The sequence below is a fragment of the Nannospalax galili genome, unplaced genomic scaffold (assembly GCF_000622305.1).
Source record: "Nannospalax galili isolate Female #2095 unplaced genomic scaffold, S.galili_v1.0 scaffold109, whole genome shotgun sequence".
NCBI classification, from domain to species: Eukaryota; Metazoa; Chordata; class Mammalia; order Rodentia; family Spalacidae; genus Nannospalax; species Nannospalax galili.
This window is the reverse complement of record NW_008360315.1, coordinates 3,470,947-3,482,066: the sequence shown is the minus strand read 5'-3', so window position 1 is coordinate 3,482,066 and position 11,120 is coordinate 3,470,947. Positions and strand designations below refer to the sequence as shown.

General features: G+C 37.9%; 1 protein-coding gene across 3 annotated transcripts in view; it reads right to left on the bottom strand.

Annotated features, from left to right (window-relative positions):
- The window catches only part of Spock3 (SPARC (osteonectin), cwcv and kazal like domains proteoglycan 3), a 442,261-nt gene extending 435,492 nt beyond the window's left edge, over positions 1-6,769 (bottom strand). For 2 of the 3 annotated variants that reach the window (XM_008824946.1, XM_008824949.1), the window contains exons 1-2: positions 6,401-6,523; positions 5,941-6,129 (exon numbers count right to left, since the gene is read on the bottom strand). In XM_008824946.1, coding sequence (XP_008823168.1) covers positions 5,941-6,129 — 189 coding nt within the window. In that variant the 5' untranslated portion in view covers positions 6,401-6,523. Of the gene's footprint in view, positions 1-5,940; positions 6,130-6,400; positions 6,524-6,615 lie in introns of those variants that run through there. The other variant, XM_008824947.3, reaches the window with a different exon arrangement.
- Between the last annotated feature and the right edge of the window lie 4,351 nt (positions 6,770-11,120).

Genomic DNA, 11,120 nt, shown 5'->3' with positions numbered 1-11,120 from the left:
GGCTCTAGTGGGAGAGGAAGGCTGTCTACCTGACGAGTTTGTATTCATGCTCAGATGCCGAGGAGCTCAGAAGGTGGGTGACTGTGACCAGTGATAGTCATGTATATAGAGATTAGAAATGCATGTGAAAACGTCTCAATGTCAATAGCCCTGGAATGAATTTTTCTGGATGAAACTGTGTGTTTTGACAACGAAGTAGAGAACTTTTTTAAACGTTGGAACCTCTTTGAATTTTATGTCTTATAGAGTTTATAATGAGTAAAAGATTATATAAGCGTGATAATTCATCTGTAAACCTAGAAATGTACAGCCAATTTTGAAAGAGATGTACCCTAGCTCAGAAAAATGTTATTGAATAGGTTAATGCTGTTGTAATGAAATGCTTCTTTTAATTAAAAAAATAATAAAAAAAATACACTGAGTTTTAGTGACTACTAAGCAACTACCTAGAGTAAGCATAAAAATCAGTTGTTTTATCAATGTTCTAACAACAGAAAACTTTACAACAATCAGAAAGTTTGAGAGAGTTCAGACGGGCTTACTTCTACATAGCCCAGAAAAGATGCATCACTGTGATGAGCCATCATCTCTCAAATGATCCACACACTCAAAAACCTCAACTCAGATGAAAAAGTGAACTGAAAGAAAGATGGAAGCTAACAAAAGTTTACTTACTATTCAAAATCTCCAAATCAGCCAGTTTTATAAAGTAAAAATGATCACTGGAGTGCCTCAGGCACTTCTTGATATGCATGCAATATTTTTAGAGTTTTCTACACATCCTCTAGGAAATCTGAGTGTTAAAATTTAAAGTTGTGTGGAAGACATTTAATATTGTCAACCTACAGAAAGAGCATTAAAAATTACTTAAATAATAAATATAGACAAATTTTGACTGTGGTTCTCAAAATACTAACAGTAACAAGGGTGCCTCAGGCACTTCTTGATATGCATGCAATATTTTTAGAGTTTTCTACACATCCTCTAGGAAATCTGAGTGTTAAAATTTAAAGTTGTGTGGAAGACATTTAATATTGTCAACCTACAGAAAGAGCATTAAAAATTACTTAAATAATAAATATAGACAAATTTTGACTGTGGTTCTCAAAATACTAACAGTAACAAGGTTTTTTGTTTGTTTTTTGTTTGTTTGTTTGTTTGCTTTTTGTTCAAAGAATGCCTCAGTTTATAATACTTAAACATGAAAAGATAAGAACAAAGATAGAACTAAAGGCTCTTGGGAAAAGTCTATGTGTTAATGTCTTTAAAATATCATGGCTCAGATATTTTGCTCTCATGACTTAACAACAGGAATAAAGAAAGCAAGCCAATCCCCTGTGAACTGTGACCAGGGCAGTTCCTGTCTTTTATTTACTGCCAAAAACCCAACCACAGTATATTGTGCATCATAGTCACTTAGTACAAATGCTCCCTGGCTCACTGGGTAAATAAAATGCTATTATTTGTTAGTCTCTTTGGAGGGTGGGGGTGTAGGTTTGTGGCTGCTTATTTGGCTGGTTGGTCAGTTTTTGATGTTTGGTTGTTTATATATGTATTTTTAAAAAAAATTTTAGCATACCCAATAACAATTTCCAGAGCAAAGTTACAACTCTTTCAAAAGTGAATATAAAAATTTTAGGTTCACAGTTGAATTAATACAGTTATACAATATTGAATTCAGTACAAACCCTGTAAGACATAAAATTGAGTGCATTTTTAACCTTTAAAAAAGATCTCCATTTCATTTTAAAATATACTGTTTCTTACAGAAAGACTCATTGGTTTTGCTAATAATGCTTATATGTTGGCACCTGTGTCTCTAACAGTAACCAGTTTTGAAACAAGCCCAAATGAGACCCAGATATTATTTGAAACATAAGTATAATATAGAGCTTTTTCTAAAAAAAATATTTTTTGAGAATGTTACACATGAAGATTTATATCACTTCTACCTCACTCACTCCCCTTTTGAACTTTTCCTCCCTACTTCCTCTAATATCATGAACTCCTCCATTTATTGTTATATGTACATATGAAACATATATACATATATCAACATATAAATCTATTGAATCCATTGAGTACTTCTTGAATTTCTGTAGTGTGATGTTTTTTTAATATGATCTACTGAAAGTTACCCTGGCCATCAAACCTCCTTTTCCTAGGCCTTAATTTTACAACTTCCAAGGCACAGTATTTTAAGGTTTCTCATATTTTATAATTTCTGTGACTCTTTATTAGCACATGGACTTCAGTGAAATCAATAGTGTATGTGGTTGGTCACGGGATTACATCATTTGTTATCAATTTCTTCACTGGTTTTCAAATTCTGTATTCATTTGAGGATAAAGAGTATAGTTTAATTTAACTTTTGAAAAATGAATGTTTAAAATATGCAGTATATGAGACAATTGAGCCAATGATTCAATTTCCTCATAATGATTATGGTTTCAATTTCATAATACATATATAAGGATGGAATGAGAAAGTCCTTTATGCTCCAGATCTTGGAGAAGTTAGCGGTACTCCCCAAATTCTCCCACGGATGAATCTGTATGATGAATATCACAACCCAAAAGTACATTCAAAATAAAGCATGCAACCAGAATATGTACTAAACAAATCCCATTGTTAAAAGTGGGTTATATATTACATCAATTGAGTGTGTTTGTGTGTGTGTGTGTGTGTGTGTGTGTGTGTATGTGTGTGTTTGTGTGTGCTGGTGATCAAAACCAGGTCCTCTTCATGGTAAGAATGCACTATACCAATAACCCCTATTTCATTTTAACTTTATATTATCACATCCTGAAAACATTATACTGATTCTAGCTAGTAATTTTTAAATGTGTTGAATTCCTCTACAGTCTTAGGTTAAGTTAAACTTTTTCATTTTTTATTTACTTCCTATAACATAAAATTAAAACATCTCCTAGAATTTTACCAAATATATTAATGACCCTTAAAGAAGTAAATGTTCCTTATATTTCTTTGGTTTCATTTGGATAGGTGGGAAGACAAGGAACATAACAAAGCAAGATGTATTATGGATGTTCACAAGACAGGGAAGCTAAAAGTATTTGATGTTCTTTTTTGTTAACACATATTCATGGTCAGCTTTTCTTTGGCTTCATCATTTCCCTGATTTTTATTGAGAAAATGAGTCATCAGGATGGAAATTCCTATTCATCTGCTAAGACATGACACTTTGTATCAATGACCCTCATTTTTAATCATCTATTATAACATATACCTACATATCTATGTTAAACTGAAAATTTTGAAAAGAGAAACATTAATTTTTTATTATTCTATTAAAATAGCTATGAATCATGTTTTTAAGTAACAGTCAATAGAGTTTCAAAACATAATTCAAAAGAAGGCACAATTTAGCTTTGAAAGAGTTACTTACAAAATAATATTGATTTTATAATACAACCATTCACAAAGAAGGAAGGTAAAAATTAATTCCACTATTAATTCTGCTGAAGAATTAATTATGCTGAAAAATTATGTTTTCTAAATAAAGTCAATTAATTTTTATGAAAAAAAAAGCATGACAAGGAATTGCTTCAGTCAAATTGTTTACAAAAGGAGAGGTTCTGATGTCTTATCTGTTTGCTTTCCTAAAAGCTGAGTATGCGAATCTGTTATTGTAGGCAGAATATTTAGAGGTAGATACTATAATAAAATGTTATTTCAAACAATGCCTTATAATCATGTACTTCCATCCAAAAATTAGTTTAGATATATTAGCCTCTTTTATGATGATAAACACTATAAACTATGATTCCCCTCAATGGAAGGAAGAGAAGCAAGCATCAGTGGTTTGAATGGGATACACAGGATTCTGTACTGTGCATTCTGAGGGCTGAACTAAGAACCGAAACTGTCAGCATTCATTTCACCATTAGCAATAAGCAACAGGTATAATTTAAATGGGAAATGATCATACTGTTTATTCTCTCCATGCCGTCTTGAAGTGATCTTTACAAAAATGCAACTGCTTTCCTAAAATGACAACTCTAAAGACTAACATAAGTTTTAAAAATAAATCAGATTCATTTTAAAGTGTTGTATATATGAGAATGCATCCTTTAATGTATTTCCAGACCTTTATTTAACTTATGCAATTTTGATGGCCTTTTCTCTGGAGAGCACATTAAAAACACCTGAAACTGGCATACCAAACTCACTCCATCTCAATTGAAATTGGGTTCATAAATTCTTTTACAGTAAGCAACTCATCTTGCCACAATAAATCGAACACTCACAAATTGTTCAAGGGTCAACTGAAAACTCTTAATGTTAAAATAATTTAGCTAAAATCAGAGTCCTAAGACATTCAAAATTTAAAATGTGTTAGAAGTGCCTAAAATTCACTTTAAACAATTTTTAAGTCATTCAATAAATACATGTCAATATTGGAAGCACTGTTCAAATACTGCCAGGGTTTTCAATATATCTTCTGTCCAATGAAGGCATAAGTAGTAATTCTTTCCTGGTATAAAATATCTGTTTGCTTACTCTTAATAACATCTAATATTAGTATAAACTTAAACAGATAAGAGCTTGGCATTCATAAGGGTATTTAATTACCAAAAATATTGATGTTCAAGTTTCATTCATAAAGCATGACTGAATCCTCCAGTAGGAGTTACTATAAGCATTTTTCATGCTAGTATCAACTAACTAGATTTAAATTTAAACTATAATCACATTTCTTCAGAATCCCTCTTTGGGATTTTTCTGGCCAGCTGCTTTATGCAGAGATGGTGGGAGAGGAGAGTCAAGGATCCACGATGAAAATTAGCCCAAGCTTCCGTTTGTTTTCCAAAATCGTGAGTCTGACCTGATGAGAGAAGTTAGCTCATCCACACGGAGTGCACTGCAGATAGACTCCGTGAGACATCCTCTCAAATGCCACTGTAAGGCTTGACAATGTGAATCACTTGCTGGCCCTCTCAGACCTTCTGGGTTTTGTAGGGCGTACTAGGGATGTTACTCAGGAGTCAGAGGGATCTCCTCACTAGATCAGCCAAGTTCAAAGCCTCAGATGAACTATGCTCAGGACAGGGGTGGGGGGATTCGCCTATGACTCCATTCAGATCAGGTGTGTGTCCGGGATGTAATGACTAGCATGTCCTGGCCACTGGCTTCAGGCAAACAAAATGTGGGAATCTCTAAAACTGGTTTCTTTTTAAGAACTCTATAAAACTCAGAAAGGAATCTACAGTTTAACTCTTTCATTGCTGTCACCTGTCACCCACATTCCTCCTCCCCATAACCTCACTAAAGCAGATTGTACAGCATGGATGAATTTCAGAGAGAAACGTAATAAAGTACATGGCCAACGTTTTCCAGGTTAAAGTTAATGCAGGAACACAAATTAGGTGGGCAGTTTTACATAATCCGGAGCAGCAGCAGTTCAACTTCTGCCGACTGGTGCCGCCAAACAACCTCCCACACTTGGAGAGCAGGCATTTATAAATCTTACATCTTTCTACCTCCTCCCTCAAATTCCTTAATGGACCATTAGTAAAGGGATCGATCCTAGTTACTTTAGCGCAAGACAACGCAAAGGCATCTCTGCTGTTTATGCCAGTGCCAAAAACACCATTCAAAAGTTGAGAAGGTCGGTTGAGGGAGCTCCTTTGCAAACCTTTGGGGCCAAGGCCGGGGCTACAGTGGGAGTGTGGGGTGGCGAGGGGGAAAAGTGGGAACGTGGTGTGACCTAACTCCAGTGCATCCAACAAGCAAATCCCCATTTAAACCAGCAGGGAAGAAGCGGAGACTGCAAGTTCTCTATTGGCCAAGAGCAATCTTTTTCACCCAAAATCTCGCTCCTAAGAAAACCTAGCCTTCTTCCCCTCCTCAGGCCGCCACTGCGCCGCCCCTAGAGCTAAGCGCGCCTGTGACTGGGGATGGGGGAGCAGCACTTACGTCTCGGAATTTGTTCCACTGTCCGACTTCCTTGTCGTACTGAGAGATTGTGGTGAGCCATTGTTTTTCATCCAGAAAATTACCGCCTTCCGACCGGCTCCCAGCCACAGCCACCACAGCGGCAGCTGCTAGAGTCTGGCTGCACCAAGCCGCTGCACACACACACAATACGGCTGACACCTTGAGCATCTGGGAAGGAGACACAACCAGGGGTACAGAGCGGTGTCAGACACCGGGTGTGAAGATGCGGCACCCCTGGAAGGCATGCATCAGCGAGGGAGGACGGGTTGGAGAGGAGAGAGGAGCAGGGACAGGGTGTCCCCTTCCCCGAGGCTTCATCCACAAACCCGAGCACTCACACACACGCAGACCCAAGGGAGAAGAAGAAGGGGGTGCAAGGGAGGAAGCCCCAAGCAGCAACAGTCCCATCGGGCAGACAAAACGCTTGCGGGCGCATCACCTTGTTGGGAGCTGGCACGGGGCTCACAGCTCCTGAAGGAGAAGCAGCCGGGTTCTGGCAACTCGCTGCTAGCTGGAGCTGCTGCACGCGCAGCTGTCTAGAGCCGTCCACTCAGCTCCCTGCGCCGGGCGCTCCCCCATCCCACCCTCCCTCGCCAGCTCCCCTCGCTTCACTCCTCCCTCCCCCAACTCCGTCTTTCCCTCCCTCAGTCCCACCTTCCTCTCCCTGAATCCCAGCTGCAGTGGGTTCCGGATGCAATGCGTGGTGGCTGGAGTCAGAGGATGCGGATGCGGTAGGCTCCTCGCCTAGGAATCCTTATCTGCTTCTAACCTCTCGCCTCCAGAAGAGGTTCTCAGGTTCCTGATACAGCCAGCTCATTCTCTCTGCTCTAAGACTGAACACAGAGTCTAGGTTGTCTCTCTCTTGTCTCTGCTCTGCAATTGCAAGGGTGTCAGTCAGACATGGGGAGATTTGAAGAAAACTTTATGCAGAGCCACGTAAGAGTCCCTAGGATTTTCCTGTAAATCTGGCCTATGCTCCAGCCCCACCATAGATAAAGCAAAACCATAAAACCGTCTTGGATAATCTCTTTAGTTTCAGAAAATATAGTGCGCTCTGAACTTCTGAATTATTACAGAGCACAAACTTTCTTCTTTTAAGGCAGATCCATTAGTGTGTAATATGTTTGCGGACACCTACATGTCATGCACAGTGAATACCCATTTCTGTTTTATGGAAATTCTGATAACTGTGTGGTAGGCTCTAGGACCTGAATTAAAAACTAAAAACTTTCTGTCTCCCTCTTACAAAATTAGCAGATCACTTTAAAACCCTAAACATAATTTTGCACTTCACAATTCCATTGGTATAAAATATTTGGCTCATCAAGACCTTTCTACATGTTCTACACAAGGCTAGGGGGTGGGGGTGGATGGGGGGTGTAGCTCCCTAAATAGAGAATCCTACAAAGAATTTCTCTTCCATGTGCTTGCAAGGCTCAGGTGAAGCGTGCTTTGCACACAAATCAGATTTCTATAAACCAGAAGAACACAAAAGTATTAGGCATCTGTATTCTAATTATTGGATGTCAATCGAACTACATCTGTCCAAGCTATGACGTTTGGAAATTCCTTGTTCCTTCTAAAATTCAGGAGAAAATTATTTGTGTGGCAACAATAGCTGCCTTCTTCTATTCTCAATGCTTTGAACTCAGATGACACTGCATGATAACTTTCAAGAGATATTCAAAAAGAAATAAAACAATGTTTACTATTCATTTCTAAATTCAAGTGCAGACTACATAGCATAACTGAAGGAAACTGCTATTTTCAACTAATAAAAGACACTTTTCTGAATTTCCCCCATTTGTGCAATAAGAAATGGTGGAAGGGAAAAATCTTCAAATCTATAATTTTAATTGACAGAAGTGTTGATTGGTGTAAAGATATGGCATAGGACATTGAGAACAGAAATACGTATTTTTCTTAAAAAACATATTTATTTTTAGTCACAGGAAGGCTTGCCATGCATTTTTGAATATCTGCGTTTTCTTTTATATATCATTAAATAAGAGTTGGCAAATACACCTTCCAAAACCCCTTCTTCCTGTCTACGTCCTCACTTCTCTACTTCTAAATTTAAACAAGTACTTTTTTCTTAATTCAATAAGAATATGTCATTATTATTTAAAACTCTTTTAAAGATGTTAAATTTTATAACACTGATGCATAGCATAAGCCAGTGATTTTGATTTAAAAAATATATATTTATCACTTTTATGTGTATGAGTGTTTTGCCTGCATGTGTGTAATTGTACCAGACATGCAATACCGTGAAGGTCAGAAAAAGGTGTCGGATCCCCTGGAACTGGAGTTACAGACAGTTGTTACCTGCCATATGGGTACTGAGAATCGAAACTGGGTCCTTTACAAGGACAGTCAGTGCTCTTAACTACTGAGCTATCTCTCCAGCCTCAAGTCAGTGATTGTTTTGTTTTTTGGTCTTTATGACACAGGGTCTCCTTGTAGCCCTAGCTGGCCTGGCACTCCCTATGTAGACCAGGCTAGCCTCAATATCACAGGAATTGTCCTGCCTCTGCCTCAAAAGTACTGGGACCAAGGGAGTGTGCCACCACACCTGGTCTCAAGTCAGTGATTTTAAAAATAAAGCTACTCCTATAAGTTTTTAAATCTACCTCTTAAGAAGTCTTATTCTAAGGAATGATTTTTCTGACAACCCACCTTTCATTATTCAACATGTATATTTTAGCATAAGGATTGCCACTGAATGCTAGCAGGATCACCTTAAGTGTATGGAAACACACATTTATTCATCTTGGCTTTCACTGACACCTTCCCAAAATATGTCTTCACATAGCGAAGTCACTGCAGTGTGAAAATTTGTTGAAGGACAAGCAATGACAGTTGTACAGAGCTTGAAATAAAGTCTGGTAGATTATTAAGTTCCAGAAAGGACAACAAAGTGGGATTTTAAAGCAAATTACATTTGTTATTCTAAACAGCAAAAGTGGAAGTTGTCTGCCCTGGCTTTGCATTTGGGCTGGTCCATTTCATTTTTCTTACAAAGCTTTTCATACCTCTCCTTCCAAAGTCATTATCATTTTCTAAGCTAAGAGACTGGGCATGTTTCTAGTGAGAGTGAAAGTCCACTAAGTGTGATGCTATTAATCACAGTGAAGGCTTTTCTGTCAGCTTCTCTGTATTACTGAGCATTTGGGTCTTCAAAGAGCCTGCTTTCAACATTTAAATAGTCCTGAGGGGATTTACACTCCAGTTAACACTTTGGTTATCAGTTAACACCTCTGTGGGGATTAATTGAAAGCTTGCTAGGAGCAAAACACAGCAGGGATTAAGAGGGGAAGAGTATTAAATGGGAGGTAAGATGTGTGAGAGATAGGAAATGTTCACATCAAGGTAGGTGGGTACATAGGGGAGTACTTAGGAATTGCTTCCCACTTTTGTTGATAGCCTGACTAGGAAACCAGAGAGCCAAAAATAAAACACAAAGTAGAGGGAGGGAGGAGTGTGGTTGTGCTGGAATTTGGTTTTGTATTTATGTTCATGCTTTGCAAAATTGGAACCAACAGGAAGGTACAGCTGTCAGATTCCCAGTCCCTTCTTCTGTCAGTCTGTCATCTCCTTTCTTATGGTTTATATAGAGTGTGCAGAAGTAGTGCTATCGATTGTAAATATGGCCTGGAAGCTCATGTGCTGAAGGCGATGTCTCCAACTAATGGAACCACTGGGAGACAATAGAAAATTCATGAGTGAGGCCCAGTTGACAAAAGTCGATTATTAGAGACATAGCCTTTAAAGAGGGTTTTACTAATCCTGCCCCTTCCCTTTTCTCTCTTTCTCCATGAGTGCTCTGAGGTAAACAGCTTCCCCTAACTCCATGTTCCCATGCATGACATCTAGTTCTAAATTGGTTCCTTTATGGGTTGAAACGCATGAAACCATAAACCAAACTAGACCTTATCTCTTTTAAGTTGATTTCTCTCTGGCAATTTGTCACAGTATCACGAAGTTAACACAGCTAGAAAACACAAAGCAATCTTTTTAGGTGTCATACAGTTCTCAAGAATTACCATGTTATACTAGTTTCTTCTTCCAGAAACTTTGTTTGAAACATCTCATTTTCCTGTTTTTCCTTTCTGCCCCCATACTATTCGTTTATACTTTTTTTTTATTGTTTTCACAGTAAAAGCTACAACTTTAATTAAATCCAGGAAAGGAATGAATGATTAATTTTATTAAAGTGATTAATTTTCCTAATCTATGGTGGAAGTCACTCTCATGATATACTGTTTCCTGTGGTGAACTTCCCCACTACATGACTCTCAAAAGCACCAAGCCAGGAACCTGGAAGACAATCAGATGCTTGACTGAGAAGGGGATTGGTCAAGTGTACCTGTGTTTTCTTAGGAGTAATTTTTTGCCAACCAAGCAAATGTTTGTCTTGTTATTAAAGCTAGCTGGTGGAAGATGCGTGACAGGCATTGAGGGACCACTAAGAGTCAGATATCACCTAGAAAGATGATTTAATGATAGGCAAAGTATAGTGAAATTAAAATGTGCTTATTTCTGCCGGCTTTCTTTATCAAGCCAGAGAAACAATAGCTGATCTATACAAGTTAAGCACTTGGAGTAGAATCTCATGTCAAATAATCTAGGAAGTTAAATTAGGCCGGAAAACAGTTTTGGTGACACATGTCCTTAATCCCAGCACAAGTGGAGCAGAGGCAGGAATAATACTATAGTTTTGAGTCCAGCCTGGTCTACATTCTGAGTCCCAGGACAGCCAAAGCTACATAATGAGACCTTATCTCGAATATACAAACACACGCATACAGAGAGAGAGAGAGAGAGAGAGAGAGAGAGAGAGAGAGAGAGAGAGAATTCTGTACTAAATTAAAGACTTGTAGCCAACATCAAAACATGTCATTACCAAAACAAAATGTTCTTTGGCTGCATTTTGCAATTTCATTTACTGAAAATCCTATTAGCTTTATAAATCATTGGTTCTTCATTCAACAGACAATAGTAATTACTAAGATTCTATTGTGCATATCCAAAACAATAAATTTAAAACCAGATTGAAATTCTGAGAGTAGAAAGTTAACAGACTTTTGATCATGTTATTCCTTGTCATTTTTAGAAACAACCACACTTAGGCAAACATATATATTTGATACCTTGGG